The sequence below is a fragment of the Misgurnus anguillicaudatus genome, chromosome 24, assembly GCF_027580225.2.
Source record: "Misgurnus anguillicaudatus chromosome 24, ASM2758022v2, whole genome shotgun sequence".
NCBI classification, from domain to species: domain Eukaryota; kingdom Metazoa; phylum Chordata; class Actinopteri; order Cypriniformes; family Cobitidae; genus Misgurnus; species Misgurnus anguillicaudatus.
The window spans coordinates 49,175,570-49,196,072 of record NC_073360.2 but is presented as its reverse complement, the minus strand read 5'-3'; the positions used below and the strand labels follow the sequence as shown (position 1 = coordinate 49,196,072).

The following is a 20,503-nucleotide window of genomic DNA, read 5'->3' as shown; positions in this document are numbered from 1 at the left end:
AAACGGAACTTGAGGCACTTTTGTGAGCAAGCATTTTTACATGACTTGTCTTATTATGATTGGGACAGAATTGCCCTTATTGATAATGTGGAGCTAGCTTGGAAATATTTTTACGATGGTTTTATTAATATTGTGGACAAGCATGCTCCTTTTCAGAGGCTAAGAGTAAAGGGACGTGATAATGCGTGGTTTACCCCAGAGCTGGCTAATCTTCTTCGGCAGAGAAACCAGGCCTGGGCTAAAGCCAGGCAATCTGGGACTGATTTAGACTGGCTCAGCTTTAGACAGCTGCGTAATCGTTGTACATTTTTTATTAAAAAGGCAAAATCCGATCTTTATTTAGCAGCTACAACAGAAAACCTAAATTATCCTCGAAAATTCTGGAAAGCCCTGAAATCAGTTGGTACCTCAAATTGTCAGAATGATTTACCCACACGTATTATTAAGGACAAAGAGGTTATATCAGAAAAATCTGAAATTTTAGATTGCTTTAATAAGCACTTTGTGGAAGTGGGTTCCTTGTTTGAGCGTCAGTTCTATGCAAGCAACTCATCTATAACAAATTGTTCCATTACTTCAGTTCTACACCCAAAATCAGTGGCGAGTAAAGACGCCTTTTGTTTAATGCCTTTTTCTGTTGTGGATGTGCAAACAGCTCTTAGGAGTTTGGACCCAAGAAAATCGCCTGGCCCTGATTCTTTAGAGCCATATTTTTTGCGAATAGCTGCTGATTTTATTGCTAAACCAATTACTACTATTTTTAATCAAACCTTGGTTAGCAATGAGATACCAATAATATGGAAATCGGCGTATGTACTACCTCTTTTAAAGGGAGGAGATCCCACGTGTATGGATAATTATAGACCAATTTCCAAATTATCAGCTTTGGCTAAGGTTTTAGAAAAATTGGTTAGTGAACAGTTGAAGGACTATCTAGTTTCCAATCATATTTTGTCTGATGTGCAGTCTGGGTTTCGAAGACAGCATAGTACTACTACTGCTGCAATGAAGGTCATTAATGACATTATTGAGGCAATGGACTGTAAAAACTCTTGTGTAGCCCTTTTTATAGACTTGGCCAAAGCATTTGATACAGTAGACCATTGCATTTTATTGGCCAAGTTACGTAATATTGGTTTTACTGACTATGCTGTTGATTGGTTTGCCAATTATTTGGCAGAAAGAACTCAGTGTGTTTATTTTGATAATTGCAAATCAGCAACTGTGAATGTATCTTGCGGTGTACCACAAGGGTCAGTCTTGGGTCCAATTCTATTTGCTATTTATATTAATAATGTGGCTGATGGCATCTCCAAGGCAAATTTCCATTTTTATGCGGATGATACCATTATTTATTGTAAGGCTGCGACTTTACATCAAGCTTTTTCGCATCTGCAATCTGCTTTTAACCTTGTTCAGATACAACTGTATCAGCTAAAGTTAGTGTTGAATGTTGATAAAACTAAGACTATGCTTTTTTCAAAATCTAAAAAATCCTTGGATAATCTACCAAGTATTATTACTATTCATGGTGAGCCAATCGAACAAGTTAAATTGTATAAATATCTGGGTATATTAATTGACGATCAGCTCTCTTTTAAGACGCACATTGATAGACTGGTACGAAAGCTCAAGTTAAAAATAGGTTTTTATTTCAGAAATAAAGCCTGTTTCTCTTGGAAAACCAGGAGGAGATTGATTGCAGCTACCTTTCTCACTGCACTTGATTATGGTGATTTGTTATACAGAATGGCGTCTGATCGTAGTTTGTCCTTGTTGGATACTGTTTACCATAGTGCCTTGAGATTTGTGACAGGATGTAAGGCAATAACACATCATTGTACTTTGTACAAATTGACAAACTGGCCTGCATTGTCAGTGAGGAGGCATATACATTGGCTTACTTTTATTTATAAGTCTTTGTTGAATATGCTACCGTCGTATCTTTGTTCTTATATGACATGTAATATCAGCTCTTATAATTTACGCTCCAGTAATTTGTATTTATTATCTGTTCCAATGGTCCGTACAGAGCTGGGAAAAAAGGCTTTTAGTTACGCAGCCCCAGCCACTTGGAATATATTACAGTCTGATTTGCAATTACAAACATTGATTTCTCTTGATGATTTTAAACGACATTTGCAAGTTTTTGAAAATGATGCCATAAACAGTTGTCAGTGTTTTTAAATTAATTTGTTGTTTAAACGTATTGTACAATTAACTTGTATTTTTTAAGTAGTCCAATGTTAACTGTTTATATATTTATGAGGATTTTGGATAGTATTTGCTGTGTGCGTATTTTATTTTGTTTTGTATGTGTATTGTTGTAACTTTGTTCTGTAATTATGCTGCCATTTTGGCCAGGTCTCTCTTGAAAAAGAGGTTTTACATCTCAACGAGATTCATCTGGTAAAATAAAGGTAAAATAAAAAAAAAAAAATAATAAAAATAAAAAACAAAGGGCACTGATGTATTTTAAGATATGTCAGTGCAAGTTGTTTTCAGTTTGGACATCTCTTAAAAGTGTTTAAGTCTAGGACTAGTCTAATCCCTGTCCGGGAAACCGCCCCTAAGTACTACAATTATTTTAGGGTCACGTTGACTTGTAATTTCTCCACATATTACTATAATAGCAAATTGAACAAAACTATAGACTAACACAGATGGAACTATGAAAGTCAATAATGTGACTGAATAAATCCAAAATATATCAAAACAGAAACACAACCCGGTGGCAAAAAATACTTAATAGTTTATAAATGTAAAATGAATAATTGTGCTTTTTAATGTTAAATAGCTCTTCGTCCCTCCTATGAGATGTCGATCTCAGAAATGTCCCCAAGCCTGTTTGAGACCCCTGCATTACAGCATTTATACTGAACGACATTCAGGGTGCACTTATATTAATAAACTAAGCCTGAAAGTCTGTTTTACTGGACAATGATATCACTTTTTTGTATGAAGGATAAACACGAATTAAAGGTGAACATTAATATATTTATCATTTTTTTATTTTAAATATGATATAGTTTTATAGGAGAAGGTTTCATTTGCCAATTTTTATTCAGAGGTTTGTTTTTGGTTCAGACATCCATTGCAGGCATTCTTGACAGTTTTTCCTGAGGCTTTTTTAATATGCATACCGTTATCGGATTTATACCGTACCGGCCGAAATGAAGAAGTATACAGCGATAAAAATTTTGGCCTTATCGTCCAGCCATATGATAGAGAAACATTGCATTTTATTATTTTAAAATATATAGGGGTGGTTTCCCAGACAGGGATTAGACTAGTCTTAGACTAAAGTAAATGTAATAGCTGTCCAAACTGAAAACAACTTGCACTGACATATTTTAAAATACATTAATGCCATTTGTTTTGCCTTAAAATGCACACAAGTAATGTTTTTAGTAAGGTGTGTTTGTTAAAACAATTTATTTTTCATAATTAAACTAAGGCCTAGTCCTGGCTTAAGCTTTCCCTATCTGTGAAACCACCCCATAAAACATTATTTCGGAATGTTCTGTAAAAATATTGCTGTAGAAAACACAATTCACTTATTAGGTTTAGATGTTGATTGTTTGTTTCATTTAAAGTCACCATGGTGTTGATTAGTGTTTGTTTTAGTTAGACTCTTGACCCTTGACTTTTTGTTTGCTAGTTCTTCCCTGGTTGTGTTAACTTTGTGTATATAAAACACATTTGTTATGGTAATGTAAAGTTAGTGTAATTCTGTAGCAGTTGGTAGATCATTTGTTGTTTTAAACATTGTGTGAAAATTAAAACATGACATTGTCATAACGTTTGAAAATGGTAGAATGTAACATTCATCTAACGTTCAGACAACACAGAAACATTCTTAGAACGTCAAGAAAACTGGACACTTTTACATTGGCAGAATGTTGGGAACTTTTTCAAAATAAAATCATAAAATAATTAAATTAATTGTATTAAAGCAACACAATTGCACTGTTGCGCTTTTCAACCTCATGTGGGAGCCGTAAGCCAATCTAACATGGAAAACTACATAGTGTTGCTTTAATATGTAGACAGTCATGTGATTGTTGTTAGTTTTACTTACTTGAGTTTTTTAGTTTCTTTAATCACAAGCTGCAGTTTCACAAGAACTTCATCTGCTGTATTTTTATCTCCAATAAATTTATTTAGATCAAGTTCATCCAAATGCTGCTCAGACGTCAACAACACAAAAACTAAAGCTGCCCACTGTGAAGAGGAGAGTTTGGAGTCTCCTACTGATGAAGATTTCACATAATGTTGAATCTCCTGCAGCAGTGAATCATCACCCAGTTCATTCAGACAGTGAATCAGATTGATGGATTTCTCTGTAGACAGATTCTCATTCATCTTCTCTTTAATGTACTTAACAGTTTTCTCTTTCTTGTAGGAGCATCTTCTCATCTGTGTCAGTAGATCCTGTAAGAGAATCTGATTGGACTCCAGTGAAAGACCCAGAAGAAAACGCAGGAAAAGATCCAGATGTCCATTCTTACTCTGTAAAGATTCATATACAGCTCGATGATGTAACTCAAATAATGAATCCTGTTTTAAAGTTATAGAAAACCAAACTGATTTAAACACATTTGTGGTGTTGTTTGTGAAGGAGATGTGAGCATAAAGAGCTGCTAGATGTTCCTGGATGCTGAGATGAACAAAGCAGTAAACTTTCCCCTGATACAAACCAAACTCCTCTCTGAAGATCTGAGTACACAATCCTGAGTACACTGATGCTTCTGCTACATCAATGTCACACTCTCTCAGGTCTTCATCATAGAAGATCAGATTGCCTTTCACAAGCTGCTCAAAAGCCAGTTTCCCCAGTTTGAAGATCATGTCTTCATCTTTCTTCTCATAGTCCTTCTGATGTTTGATGTTTGTCTGAATGATCAGGAAGTGTGTGTACATTTGAGTGAGAGTCTTGGGGATCTCTCTTCTCTCTGCTTCACTCAACATTCTCTCTAGAACAGTGACTGAAATCCAGCAGAAGACTGGGATGTGACACATGATGTAGAGACTCCTGGATGACTTCAGGTGTGAGATGATTCTTCTGGCCAGCCACTGATCACTGATTCTCTTCCTGAAGTATTCCTCCTTCTGTGGATCAGTGAATCCTCGTACCTCTGTGACTCGATCAACACACTCAGAGGGGATGAGATCAGCTGCTGCTGGTCTGGAGGTGATCCAGATGAGAGCAGACGGAAACAGATTCCCCTTGATGAGGTTTGTCAGCATCACGTCCACTGAGGTTGATTCACTTACATCACACAACCTCACACTGCTGTGAAAATCCAGAGACAGACGACACTCATCCAAACCATCAAAGATGAACAACACTTTATATTCATCACTGAAGATTTCCATTTCTTTAGTTTGTGGGAAGAAAAGATGAAGAAGATCTAAAAGACTGAGTGTTTTGTTCTTCATCAAATTGATCTCTCTGAAAGGAAGTGGAAATATGAGGTGGACGTCCTGATTCTCTTTCTCTTCAGCCCAGTCCAGAATGAACTTCTGTACAGAGACTGTTTTTCCAATGCCAGCGACTCCCTTTGTCAGCACACTTCTGATGTGTTTGTCTTGTTCAGGTAAAGGTTTAAAGATGTCATTACATTTGATTGGTGTCTCCTCTGTTGTTGTTCTTCTGGATTGTGTTTCAATCTGTCTCACCTCATGTTCATTACTGATCTCTCCACTTTCACTCTCTGTGATGTAGAGCTCTGTGTAGATCTCATTCAGTAGTGTTGGGTTTCTCTTATTTGATGTTACCTCATACAAACACTCAAACTTCTTCCTCAGATTTGATCTGAATGTGTTCAGGACTTCAGCAAGATTAGACTCATGACTGTAAAGTAAAAATGAATATATCATATTATTACACAAATACCTGTAAGAGTAAAAAAGAGTTAACGTTTGTGTTTGCATCTTAAGACACATGACATAATAATGGTTTGTAAAATGTTTAAACAAAAACTTATATGATTTACCTGAAACAAGGACTCATGTTTGCATTGAATTCTTGTAGTTGATTCTCAGATTGACAGTCAGATTCTGTTCTGATTCGTCTGAACGGCAAGAATGAGAATCAAGAATCACTTTACACTTTAATATTAGTTAGATTTTTTACATGACTTTATTAACTCTACAGTTTTTACACTGTTGTGAATGTAACTTACTAATACAACCTTTCATATGATCTATTCAATTACACTATTTTAATACAAAGACACAGATGTATCTCTCTGCATTAATATGTCTGATAATAAAGAATCATTTTTAATCTCTTTCACAAAATAAACAAGTGTAAAAATGTCAAACTACAATAATAGTAGTAAAGTTATTTTATACCTGTGTGCGGGTCTTGTCTCTTCATTATTAAACTTTAATGGATGACCCATAGACCAATCACTCTTCATAGACACACAACTGAACTCTGAATCTGATCTCTTCTGATGATCTGAACTATAACACACAACAGATTTAATACTTTAAATTACATTATAAAACGGTTAGTTCCAATCCTTGATTCTGATTGGTCAATAGGTGTGCTTTATTCACGATAAAACACTGCTATGACCGCTTCACCCAACAGTTAATATCACTGCGCCCTTAGCAACACCCTTAGCAACACATAAACATATAATGAGACAAAGGCCGTTTCTCAAAATGCATTCTTGTCTGTACTTGCGTTCTTGTGGACTTGTGAAACGTCATCAGTCCCGGCCCAAGTACTGTTCCAATTTAAAGTTTGCATCAAGCGCAAGTTTACATAAAATCCCCAGATGTGTTCTTGATCCGCCCATTTTATCGAGGATGCATCAGAGGAGACTTGTGTGGACTTATGACGACAGCGAAGTTTCCCAGAATGCATTTCGCATCAGGAGTTCGTTCTTCCGAGTCTGAACTTGCAAGTTCGAACTACGAAGGACACGAGTCCGAGTTTGGCGTACTTGGTATTGAGAAACGGCTAAGGTCTGAGAACAGTTTGTTGTTTTTATTTGAGCTTTCATGTTGTTGTTCGCAGTCAGGGACTATTTTTTCTAGCGGAAGGAATGCTTTTATTGTTTTAACTTCATGAAAGTTGCACTAATATGATTTTACTTTAATATTGTGTGGTAACCGTTTTATAAAAGCAATAAGGTACTCGAGGCAAGTGCTGTATCGTGAATAAGTAACGGCTGAAGGGGTTGCAGTGTGCCTAAACAACGCCCGTCAGCCGTTACTTATTCACGATACAGCACAGCCTCTCGTACCTTATTGCTTACTTACTGTTATGTTTTGAAGTTTATCATAATTAAAAACAACACTTAAGTATTTTCCTATAATATAAATGTTATTTAATGAAGTGTTTATATAAAGTACCTGCATCCTGGAGAAAAATCTTCATGTGTTGATGTTTGTGTTTGATCCATGATGGAGCTGCAGAGGTGAATCTGATCAATCTGATCTCCACAACGGATACTGAATGAAAATAACATTCAAACACAAAATAAACTTAAAATCAAAGTGAATAAACAGACATTATAATTCAGATAAATGAAATGTGTTGAAGAAACAACTGCGTCATCAACACAACTACACAACATTAACACATTAACACAATATTAACACAAATTAAATTAAGAATCAGAGACAGTGCAAAACTTTCAATAAATAATGCAAAAAAGAAATATATATATATATAAACTAATAAATCTTTAAATAAATTATGAATGAAAACGTACAACAATGTAAAAGACTGAGCTCATAGCAAGAAACATGAAAGATGTCATTAAAAATCTGAGTTATTCCTTAAATATTCATCTTTAAACTCTTCCCGAAATACAAGTGAAAACATTACTATTGTGTTGATTAAAAATTAATGTAATCTTGATTTGATTATATTCAAAACCATTACATCTTTTTGTTATTGTGACCATTTTGTTTAAATTTTCTGCAAATAAATGTTTAACATTATTGAAAAATAGCATAAATTATCGTTTACTTAAAAACAAACTTATAAACAGTAAAGAAAACTGAAAATAATGTTGGAGTCTCTTAATGTTTTCCACGACTGTAAATATTGATAGATCAACTTGTTGACAGTAATTTTAAGATAAGAAATGATTGAATTTAAAAGAGTGAATCTGTCCTTTAAAGAAACTATGAATGAGGAAGTGAAAAGCGTCTCATCTCACCTGAACACTCGCTGTCATCACAATCTGACTGGATTCACTTTCTCAAAATACTACAACTTTTACATCAACTACACACACAAAATACATGTAAAGCTGTTTATACATGTTATATTAATCACTTTAATCATCGATATGTTAAGAAATCAACTCTACCTGTTTAAAATGGCGGAAGATAAACACGAAACAATTTACTTTCACTTTCATCTGTGACGTCACTATTGTATGAGGAAGTGTTTGAGGTGTTTCTCCCTCTGCTGACAGTAAACAAACATTAAACATCTGATTACTAATAATTTAACAGATTTAATTTATAAACGAGACTTAATCATTAATGTGAGTCAATATGTTTACATTCACTGCATGAAACAAAGAGCACATCAGCATTAACAATAATTCAACTCAAATCAAAATTACTCCTCTTTTGTTTAATGTAAGCCTAATAAAGTCATATGAGTTTAATATAATGTAGACTAAGTGATATTTTAATATTTGTGTGAACTACATTTACATTCATGTATTTATCATAGTGTGAACTTTATCAAGTGTTTGGTTTAATAAACACAACGAGATCTTAGAAAACACACACTTTTAGTTTAAAAGATTAATTGTAGATAAAATATAATTGTGCTAACATAAAAATGTCATTGAATAAAAAGACAAAATATCAAGATCATTATCAGACATTAAACATTAAAAGATGTAAAGAAAACTCCGCCTCCACTGCCACCTACAGGACATTTGTGTTATTACAGTTATTCTGCAGTGTGTCATAGACAATAGAAACATTATTCACAGTTTCTTTATTTTCTCCACTGAAATCTAAAGTGTGTGTTGAATGTACAGATGAATGAAATGTATAAGATAACTGATGGTGCTGTTCTCAGATCAGATGCAGGGACACTGAGAAACATCAGCACCAGCACATCCGGCCTGTATCAGTGCACTGCGTCAAACATCATAGGAAAGAGCACCTGTGTCCTTAACCTGCAGGTTGTAGCACGTAAGTGTGTAAGGAGAGACGTTACAGACACAAAGACTGTCACATGATCAGATATGAGGTCTGATCACAGCTCTGTCTCGTATCACAGCTCAGACACAGAGTGTGGGTCTGATCACCGACCGGCACCATCGACACGAGCAAATTTCTCAGCATTAACAGACAAGAGTGTCAAGAAGTGTAGTATGCTGTAGAAAATGTTAGTGTGAGAGTGCAGAAATACAAGTTTACTGTTAACAGAGTAACTTACACAGACAACACAAAATACTGTTTCACATCAACCAGTTTCTCTTTTTGACTGGCGTACTTTATTTAAACAGAAACATCTGCATTCATTCAGTCACTGATTAGGTCACATGACATACACTCTGCAATGTGATTGGCTGGCTCAAAAAAATAAAAGTTAAACAAATTAAATATAAATGAGAGCACAATACTTATAAATCTTAACACTCACATTTCTATTTGATCATTTCGACAGAAGAAAATTCATACAGCAAACATAAATGAGTTAAATTTCATGATGTTTGTTGCTGGTTTTGTTAGTATATCTTCAATCATATCATCAGTTGGACAGTATCTCAGACTAATTCTGTCCTCCTTTATCACAGACCTCACAAAATGACATTTAATGTCCACATGTTTACAGGATTTTTTTCTGACGCTATGACACCCTGATTGTCTTCATAAACTCTAGATTGATATTTCAGTCCATCAATGTTTTCTAACACTCGTGTACAGTCACAGTTAATGTCATAAACTCAGCTTCACATGTGGACAGTGTAACAGTAGACTGTCTTTTAGTCTTCATGAGATTAATGGATCATTTTTGTTCATGTTAATGCAGTAACTTGTAGTACTTCTTCTATCAATTATATCAGCTGTCCATACAGTGAGTCTTTTTTTCAGTTTATACACCAGTTTTGTATTACTTTGAGATTTTACCTCGTAATCCTCTGGTTGTTTCATATAAATGTCATTCTATTGGCTCGTGTAAATATTCTGCCTTTACATCCATTTGATGAACAATCATATTTTCCTGAACTGTTTTCTGTTTCAGTATCTCGTCATTCTGGCAGTTGTAGTAAAAGTCTCGTCATGGTTCACATCTCTCTCTTGACTTTAACCTTTGACATCATATTGTGCTTTGTATTTGTCTGTTCATCGCTGTTTTTCTTAATAGTGTAGACACACTTACCCCTCAATAATTCTTTATCTTCATGTAGACTGATCAGAGTAAATGTTACACTTTCCTTTAATGACTTCATCTCTTCATCTATAATCTTAACTCACTCATCTGTCTTCTCTGATGTTTCAGCTTCTTTGTATGTTTAAGGTTCATTTCATACAAGTTTGTAATAATAATTAATGTCAGCTACATCACCTTGAAAACTACAAACATAAATCACTTAAATAACCTGAACTTTTCCTCTCTCTGACAGGATTTCTCCTTTGTTCAAGTTCATCATCTATTTGTGTTTGGTTTTCTCACACTTCTTTCACTGTGATCTGTTCCTGAAAACTTTGCAGATTAATTTCTAACTTCGCCTCCAAAGCGCCTCAGCGGTCATTTTTGAACAACACCTGACGTTCAGACGCCTTTGATGGAGTTCAGGATTTTACCTCAAGATTGTACAAATTATAATAATGACCGAATGTACTGTTCACTGAGTATGAATTTACTGTTTTGTTTTTACATTTATTTTGAATTAGGCATAGAATGTGTTGTGTTTTATTGTAAATTTATTATAAAGTTTGTGTTTGTCCACTAGATGGCGCAGTTTGACTCTGTCGTTCAGAAAGCGTCTGACAGATAATCAACAGCGACAGACCAAAGCTGAAATGTCAAGTTTATCATTTTATTAAACTTTATGTCACTGTATTGAAACTGTAAATTACTCTCATTTCATCTTTACGGTCATCAGTAGGACTGCAATCAGGACGACATACAACACAATTAATATCAGTAATATCAGATGAATCATTTGATTTCTTTTCTGTTATTATAAGATTTAAAAATGATTGCATTGTGATTTTATTTACATTTCATTCAGTGTCTCAACTTTTTTGTAATTGATCACATAATCATCAAAAAGTCCTGCAGTCAGATCCTGAAGAACACAAAAGCAAAGACGTCCAATATTTGGATTTAGAGATAAATGAGCTGTGAGTCTTCAATGTTGTGCTGAACTTGAACACATTTCAGTTTAAGATGAAGTTAAAAACCCCAACAGTGTAGAAGAAGAGGAATCTTGTCAGTATTTACTTCAGTTTATGATCCTATGAGATTTCTTGCTCCTCTTACACTGACTGATAAATCGCTCTTATAGGAAATGTGTAGACAGAAGCTGAGTTAGGATGAAGATTTACCTCCAACACTTCAAAGTCAGATTTGAATAAAGTCACAGATCAGATCCTGTACTGAATAATCAACTCATACAGTTAAGAGGAAGTGATGTCACTATTGTGTCTTCTTATTCACCATCAGATCATACTGAAGATCAGACATCTTTAACGTTCTGATAATTAATCCTAAATAAAAAATGAAAGAGAAAGTCAATCAGATATGAGATCATCATCAGTGTCAGATGAAGAGATAGAAAAACAAACTATTAGTGCTGTCAGTCAGTGATAGAAATGAAATCTTCAACATAATAAACATGTCAACAATCTGTTTATCACATACACATGAGCTACAACAATACAAAAACACATTTCATCTATTTCCTCTGAATATTTGATGTCAATGTAAGAGATGAATGTATTGATATGTATGTAGTATAATATAATGACACACTGACAGTTTTATGAGTTCACACACAAACAGTAAGAAAATGAAGGTGATGCTTTATTTTAAAAGTCCTGGAGGTTGACAGTCGTGGAAATAAAGAGAAACAGCATCAATGTCAAAGCTCGACAGAGAGTTGTGTGAAGTGTCCATCAGATTTTAAGAGTTGACTTTCTCTTCTTTTTTCTAATCTTCATCTCTATCATTTATCATCTGTACTTTGTGTTTATCTGTTGTGTATATATTGTGTTTGTGTTGTTATTTCTGTCTGTATTCTGATGATTTGATAAATAATGCTTAAAACATGAAATAAAAACCAAGTTGTTATAAAAAGAGTTTAAGATGAACATCTAGTCAGGTGTGTATAACTATAGAGGTGTCGACCTATCAAACAAACCCCATTAACAAACATCATATATAATGTGTAAGAAGAGTAAGATCACAGTATTAAATCCTGGAGTGAACAAACTCAACATCACAGTTAGTAAACAGACTCAGACATTGGATTGAATTCTTATTGTGTTGATCTGACAAAGCATCAAGTGTTGTTCATGTACACTTCATATTTTTTGTTTGTTGGGTTTAAAGGATACACAGACTATAACAGCAGCAGATCAATTTACATTTATTTCTAATATTTATACTCTAGGATTTAAATGACACTGCATGAGTTTACTTTAAACATTTATTTAAATGAGCTCTACTCACCATACTGTCTGTAGTTTATAATGTGGATCATCTTTTAGATCAGAGATCAACTTAACTCCTGAATCTGTGAGATAATTATAAGACAGATCTAGTTCTATCAGGTGTGATGGGTTTGATCTCAGAGCTGAAGTCAGAGCAACACAACCTTCATCTGTGATATCACAACACTTCAACCTGTAGAGAACAGAGACTTTATGTGAATGATACAAAACTACAAAGTTTGTCCACAAATCTCTAACCTCCATCTCTTCATGTAATGTTCCTCTTTCAATCCCTCAGTAACTGAGACACTGTGTGTTTAAATGTCAAATAAATCCATCACACAGCTAACTATTAGTGTTAGATGTCCTAAACCACATGAACATTTCTTCATAAATCTGTATTGAGTTCATGACTCACACTTGTAATTCTCATCAGGTATTTGATGTAAAAATCTTCCTCTATTACAGGAGGAATATCAGCTGGAGATAACATAACTCTGATCTACCATTTAAAGATGTTACAGTGTGTTTAAAGATCAATTTCACTCAATCTATAAAAACATTATTAATGTGTGTGTCAGTGTCAATGATGGATCAATGTTTTTAATCATCTTTATAAAAACAACACGACGAGGAGAAAAACTCTTCATACACAATAATATCAGCAAAGATTTCATCAAAGAAACACCAAACTACATTTTCTGACATTTTAACAGAGGAGTTTTGTTGCACGTTGTGAAGGAAATTGAAATGAATCATAACCAATTTTAATTAACAAGTCTTTTCCTTACAGGTTTGAACATTTGTACTGTATGCTTTTGACAACAAAATGTGTTGAAATAGAGGAACTTTGTGTGGTTAAATGATTTTAATTTAAACCCCATGACTTGTTAAAGTTGAGGTTATCAAGAAAGTTAAATTAGTTTTTGTCTGCATGGCAACAGAGAGGAGTTTCTGAATTGCAGATATGAAGAATAAATCATATTAGAGATAAATGATGTGACTTTGTCTTGTATCTATCCTATATAAACTCTTGTATTCTTTCTGATGAGGAGGATTCGGTCGTGATTAAATCATATTCAAAGACATTGACTGGAGTCTGTCAGGTTGAACACATGATCTTATTTCCTCAAGTGTTTGTGTTCATTAGGGGTGGGAATCATTTGGACCCTCATGAATCGATTCAGAATCAACATATATTATTAATATGTTAACCAGCATATCGATGTGTAACTGTATTGTCTAATCATCATCATTATACACAGTGATTTTGGCAGTATTACTGTATTTATCTAATGCAGCCACCCAGCACCTCCATCTGAATATCAAATGATGTGCATATTTTTACAGAAGTATATTCATGTTCTTATCTAGATCTAAACATTAAGCGGCAGGTTTTTGGAAACGCTATTAGTACATCAGATGAGTTTGTAAATGAAAGTCACTGTTTCTTCCTGACGCTCACTGAACAGAGAAAAGGCAGATGAAGATCATCCCAACATGTATTTTGTTTTCTTGCAGTTAAGAATTAGTCAAATAGGGCTACACTGTAAAAAAAGTCCGTAAAAATTTCAATGTTACTGTATTGCAGCTGGGTTGCCGGTAATTTACCGTAGATTTACATTTATGTTATTTACTGGCAAGAGTTTGTTCAAAGTTAAATAAATTTTAAATATTAACAAGTCTTTATCTTTACAGAATAAAACTATACAATAATAGCCTCATGCAAAGCATTCTGGGAACCAGAAATCATCATCAACCTTTTTCTGTTTTTTTGCTTCAGATTTTGTTTCCCAGAATGTTTTGCTTGATGCTGTTTTTTAGTTTTATTCTGTAAAGACAAAGACTTGTAAATGTTAAATGTTCATTTAACTTTGAACAAAATGTTGCCAGTAAATAACATAAATTTAAATCTACGGTAAATTACCGGCAACTCAGCTGCAATTTCTACGGATTTTTTTTACAGTGTAGATGTATTTGTTTTTTCTTTCTCTACTGCTCGTGTAAGCTCTGCTGTGGGTGCTCGTGATGTGCGCGCTCTCAAGCTGTCCGTGTGCAGCACCCCTCCAGCAGTTGAGTTCCGCCTTTTGGTTCTGATAACGTCACGTTATTATTTTGTAAAATAACTTTTAAGAATCAATTCTTGACATTTGTGAATTTATTCAGAATCGTCCACATCATGATGCATCAAAGAATAATTTTTTTTCATAGTTTTTAATTTTTTATTTATTTTTCATATAATGGACAAAATGTTGTGTGACTCTTCGGTGTTTGTCTTCTGTGGACACCCGGTGAGGATAAATGTCTTGTGTGTGTTGTCTACATGGTTATGTAACTTAAAGAGCCAGTAAGATGACAATTTTAAGCATCCTATCACTATTTATAAGTCCCGGACAACAGGTTAAATGCATGCAAGGTCAAAAAACACTGTAATTTTCTCAAAATATAAATTTAAAATTACCCCATTTCTCAGAGATCCCCAAACGATTCGTGTGAAGCCATTCAACGACTCAGCCTGCCTAAACCCCACCTTTCAGTAGCCTACTCTGCTCTGATTGGTCAACTGACAGAGTGTCTTTGCACACAATGCACAGATCACAGATCAGTCTCACAGACCACAGATCGGTGGCACAGACCAACAACAGTGCAACATGTATTGACCTCGTGCTAACATGATTTACTGAGAAGACATTGTCAACATCAATAGACATCATTCATCATTAATCCAAGCAATAAAAACGACGATTGAAACTAACATTTTACACTCATTTAAGCATTTATCTAAACTAACCGGGTCATAGCAAAACCGTAAATAAGCATGCATTAGCCGTTTGCTAACGTGACTCTCTGACAGTAAATTAACAGTTTAAACACACAACATCATTCATCATTAATCCAAACAATACAAACGACGATTGAAACTAAAAATTTTACACTCATTTAAGCATTTATCTAAACTAACCGGGTCATAGCAAAACTGCTTGCTATCGTGGCTCTGACAGTATATAAGTTAGAGTTTAAACAACGATATCATTCACCATTAATCCAAGCAATGAAAACGACTATAGACATTTTACACTCATTTAAGCATTTATGTAAACTAACCAGGTCATAGCAAAACCGCTTGCTATCGTGACTCTGACAGTATATAAGTTAGAGTTTAAACAACGATATCATTCACCATTAATCCAAGCAATGAAAACGACTATAGACATTTTACACTCATTTAAGCAAGTATGTAGCTATAATCATACTTACAGGTTGTGGTTAGGAGACGCATGTTGTTCCAAATAAAGTGGGTACTGAACCATCGTGCATTGCCAAACGTCTAAATCCCTCCGTTAAAAATTAATTTTAACCACTGATTCTTCACAGCCAGACACGTTTAGAATATCCCTCCTTGAAAAAGTCTCCTTTGGTAGTGAAAACAACAAAAGCTGAAAACAGCGTGAGCTGATGTTTACACTCACACACACCAGCTAGCTGTGGGCGGGTTATAGTTTTCGTTTCTCCCGCAGGCAAGGCTGTAGGCGGAGATTAGTATCTCATGTGACGTGGATAAGTTCGTGTGACGTGGATAATATCAGGAAGAAGACTCACTCCCTATAACGACTCGTTTCAGCGATTCAGAGTCGACTCCCTGCTTTAGAAGCCAATAACTTTATTAATCGTGCACTTTTTGGTTCAACTACTTTCCACGTTGTTTACATTGATGGACAGCTACACGACACACTGCAATAAAGGTTAGTTTCGATTTTGGATCTGTGTGGCTCTTTAACCCCCTGGGGTCCAAAAACGCGGGGCCGCGTTTTGACGTGTTTTTTCCTTATCATGGCAGAATCAACTTAAAATACTCCATCATTAATAATCATACACTTACGTGTTTGACATCATCTGAAACGGTAAAGGGTCTTCTTTAATATGTGTTCATTCACAATAACAACAGATCTTTGTGTTTTTGTCAAATAAAGAAAATAAACAGGGTGTCCATCCAGACATTTCTGTCTCCGCCAGCTGTCTCTCAAAACACGTTACAAAAATCAATTGAAACTCCGTGAATACTCGTCACACAAGCATGATACACAAATCCAAAGAAAGCCTGAAATGTCTACTTTTAAACAAGCTAAATATAATCGAAAACAAATATTGCCAGTTTATGTAATCTCCATTGAAGTAAAGAGAGTACCGTTTTTCCTGGCTGACTTCATTATCTTTAATTTGGTCACGCCCACACGCTGTTGACATGGTAATGAAGACACGAGCTGTTCAACCATAACAAGCAAAGCGTAAAGTTTGATCAGATTTAAAGACTTTACCGCATGTTTGGATTATAAACTTTATTCACACACGTGAGGAATATCTTCATTTATGTCTGGACATTGAGGAAGAGAAGCATTTATCTTTAACGTTACCTAAGAAGAACAATGGAGAACGCACTGCTGGATTAGAAGTAAGTAACGTTAACAGTTAATTTATACCATTTATATTTGCTATCATGTAACTTAGTATGCTCATGGCTTGTGCAGTTCAGCCTACATACAGTAACGTTAAGCAACCTTAGCAGACTACACGCTTCGGATTGAAAAAGTTTCGCATTGTTTACAAACGGACGCGATCTCACGTAATGGCGGATTTCACTGTTGCATGCTGTAACAGTGTTAAACACAGTTATTCACTTATATCCTTCGTGGCAACTTTCAGTAAGCCTGAACTGCTGTATCTTTTAAGTGTGTGCTGTAATATGATTCCATGTTTACATGCTTATTTACAAACGAGTACGCGTGACCTCCCATAATGGCGGATATCTGTTACATGTTGTACAGTGTTAAGACACAGTTATTCACTTTCGTATCTGTCATGGCAACTTTGACTGATGCTGCACTGCGGGATTTGCTGTAAAATGATTCCATATTGTTTACATGCAAGGTACTTTCATACATTGCGCTTTACACGCGACACCGTTTATTATAAGCTCCGCGTTGTTTACACGGAGACGCGAGCTCGCGCACATCCATTTGCGATGTGTTTTTAAAGTTCATACTCGCTTACAGAAACGCGTTTAAAACAGGAGCTAGACGATAAGGGGATTTGCATCTGAAAACAGTCATCTGAAAACAGCTTTTTATATTAATTGCTGCAGATGTTTATCTGAGATTAAGTTTATGTACAAGATAGTATATGAATGTAACTTAGTATCAGTGACATTTACCCATCAGTTATATAAGTAAGGGTATTTCTGTGGACAATTTATGCTAACAGCTGTTTATAACTCTCTTAGAGGTCTGCATCTCTCTCATCAGTACAAAACTATGAAGTGGAAAAACACTTTTTGGACATAAAGTTATACGGTAACATAAGCCACATGAAGTTTACAGCTCTGTTGTGTATCAGTTTCTTAGTTTATACAAAGTTTTAGGAATAGGGTATGTTTCCAAATAAACTTAAAATGTCCTACTAACCATCATTTCTATTTTAATTATATTGTTAACTTAATAAACCTCAAACAAACATGTATACATTTGTCCTCACATTCTTCACTGTAGTTCATTCTCACATTCCTGCCTCATTATTATGCAGCTCATTATGCGAGCCTTTGTTTGCTAGCTGTCAATCAATCCTTCTCGCATACAGCCCGTCTAAACAAAAAGTGTCTTACAATTTCTAAATGAATACATTGTTTTATGTGAATAAGTAGGCATGGTGATTGTCACATCATTTTAAAGAAAAAACTCTAGACTACTAGATTATGTTTAGTAAAGTCTTGTTAAAACATGTTTAGTATGGGTTTTGTGGACTTATATCAGTGACTTAAAAATTTTGCTTTTTTAAAAACCACGCATAAACATTTTTCTCTCAAAAATACAAACATGTACATACATGTAGCTCATATAATATTTTAGCCCAGTTTGTGCTGAACACAGTGGTATGAGACACTTGCCATTATTATGTTTTAAAGCAACTGAAAAAAGACCAAATGTAAGAGCATGTCAGAACCTCTGAGAGTGTCCCAAAATGGTCGGACCCCAGAGGGTTAAGTCAGTCAGGTGTGTAGGGGAAATCTAACAACACAACATCATAATTATTCATGAGACTGCTGATGTATCTGCTTACTGATCAGGGCCCAGATCCCCAAAACGTTCTTATCACTAAGTAGTTCTTAACCTATTTCTTAACCTCTCTCTTAACTCTATGGCACGTTTCCCAAAACGTTCGTACGCTAAGTATATCTTCTGTAAGTCACATTTTCTTAAGGTTGGTCTGGACCATTCGTAAGCTCTCTCTTAGCGTTGTTTGAGGGCAAAACGCTATCGCCGCCACTGTGCAGCAGTCTTTAGAAATCAGTGCAGCGCAGTAGAAGTCAAACTATGGTATGCTGACAATGATTTTATGTTATGGACATTTTAAGACTTAATAAAATATGTTTGCAATGAATAAAGGACTATTTATGCAGTTGACTTTATTTGGTATCAGAACTAATGAATCAAAGACGGCGCCGGTGTTTATTCCTCATTATAGTCTGTTCCCTCCATGTTTATAGCGTTTTCATCACGTTACATTTATAATTTATTTAGAAAGATTAAAGATTTCAATTGGTTATACAAAAAAGCAATAATATAATGTATTCTATTATACAATTTTTTAAATATTTCATATTTGACAGTTTTATGCCTTTTAACATATAGCTCTTTTTTTCTCTACTGTTTGTTTTAAAACTGTTATGTTTCCATACATAATAAATATATATTATACATATAATATGATTCATACTGTAAAAATAATTGACTTACAATCAAGAACAGTCAAGAAACATTACATAAATGCACACATATACATCTCAGTAGCCATTAAAACTTTCAATGTATATAAAGAATAAACGTATAATGTGATAAAAATGCTATAAAAACACTACACTAAAGGAAAACATAGAGAACAGACTTCCACACAACACCGGTAACTCCGAAACAATTTTTTTTATTTGCCAACCCTTAAACCTTTTGATATTTTGCCTGACGTGGCTAAATAAAAATAAAAAATTGCCTCCCAAGACAACTCATTATGGAGCTGCTGGATCTTCTCAGACCATATTCTCTATCTAACTAGGTTGCTTTTTATTGAAAACATTAAAGCAATACCACATTAAACAGAAATACTGCAGCTGCTTGCCAGTCAATTCTGATTGTTAAGTACCTTACCATTAGTATAAAAGTGTATATCATCATTTTTAAAAGTCGTTAAACTCATGTCAAGAAGCGGCACAACGGGATAAGGAGGGTGGATAAATAGAGAGGGATACCCGCTTCGTCTATATTACTGACAATTTGATAACTTAATTAAAAGTCTATTTTACGGATAACATTTTAGTGTGTTTTTTTTCATACAGTTTATGTTTAACTAAACCTCAGTACATGTGTGACTATCAGAGAGGATGATCTTACCACAGTATCTCCAGTTTACAGTCAGGATTCTTCAGTACATCAGAGATCAGCTTCACTCCTGAATCTTTTAGTTTATTATCAGACAGATCCAGATGTGTCAGGTGTGATGGGTTTGATCTCAGAGCTGAAGTCAGAGCAACACAACCTTCATCTGTGATATTACAACTATACAACCTGTATAGAACAGATACAGACAGTTTGTTCACACACAGATCAAATCTACAGTGAATTGAATTTGTTTCTCTTCCTGTCATCATTTAGTGTTTATGGACATTTTCATTTTAGTTTGTTTGTTTTTTACTGAAACACATCAGTGAGATTTACAAGGAAATTAACTTCATCAGTTTATTTTTATATTAACTGTGTGATTTATTTATACAGCAATGAAATCAGATTTCTCTCAT

The 20,503-nt window shown here is 34.6% G+C and overlaps 1 protein-coding gene and 1 long non-coding RNA gene across 2 annotated transcripts in view; both read right to left on the bottom strand.

The window, feature by feature from the left end:
• LOC141361385 (uncharacterized) overlaps positions 1-20,268 on the bottom strand; it is a 142,338-nt gene extending 122,070 nt beyond the window's left edge. The window contains exon 1 of the long non-coding RNA XR_012367443.1: positions 20,100-20,268. This is a non-coding gene — a long non-coding RNA (uncharacterized lncRNA). The remainder of the gene's footprint in view (positions 1-20,099) is intronic.
• LOC141361558 (protein NLRC3-like) lies at positions 4,078-6,079 on the bottom strand. The gene is made up of 2 exons (XM_073863044.1): positions 6,000-6,079; positions 4,078-5,857 (listed from the first exon to the last, which is right to left on the bottom strand). Exons 1-2 carry the CDS (start codon positions 6,014-6,016, stop codon positions 4,078-4,080), a joined length of 1,797 nt encoding a protein of 598 aa, XP_073719145.1. The 5' UTR covers positions 6,017-6,079.
• Positions 20,269-20,503: the final 235 nt, after the last annotated feature.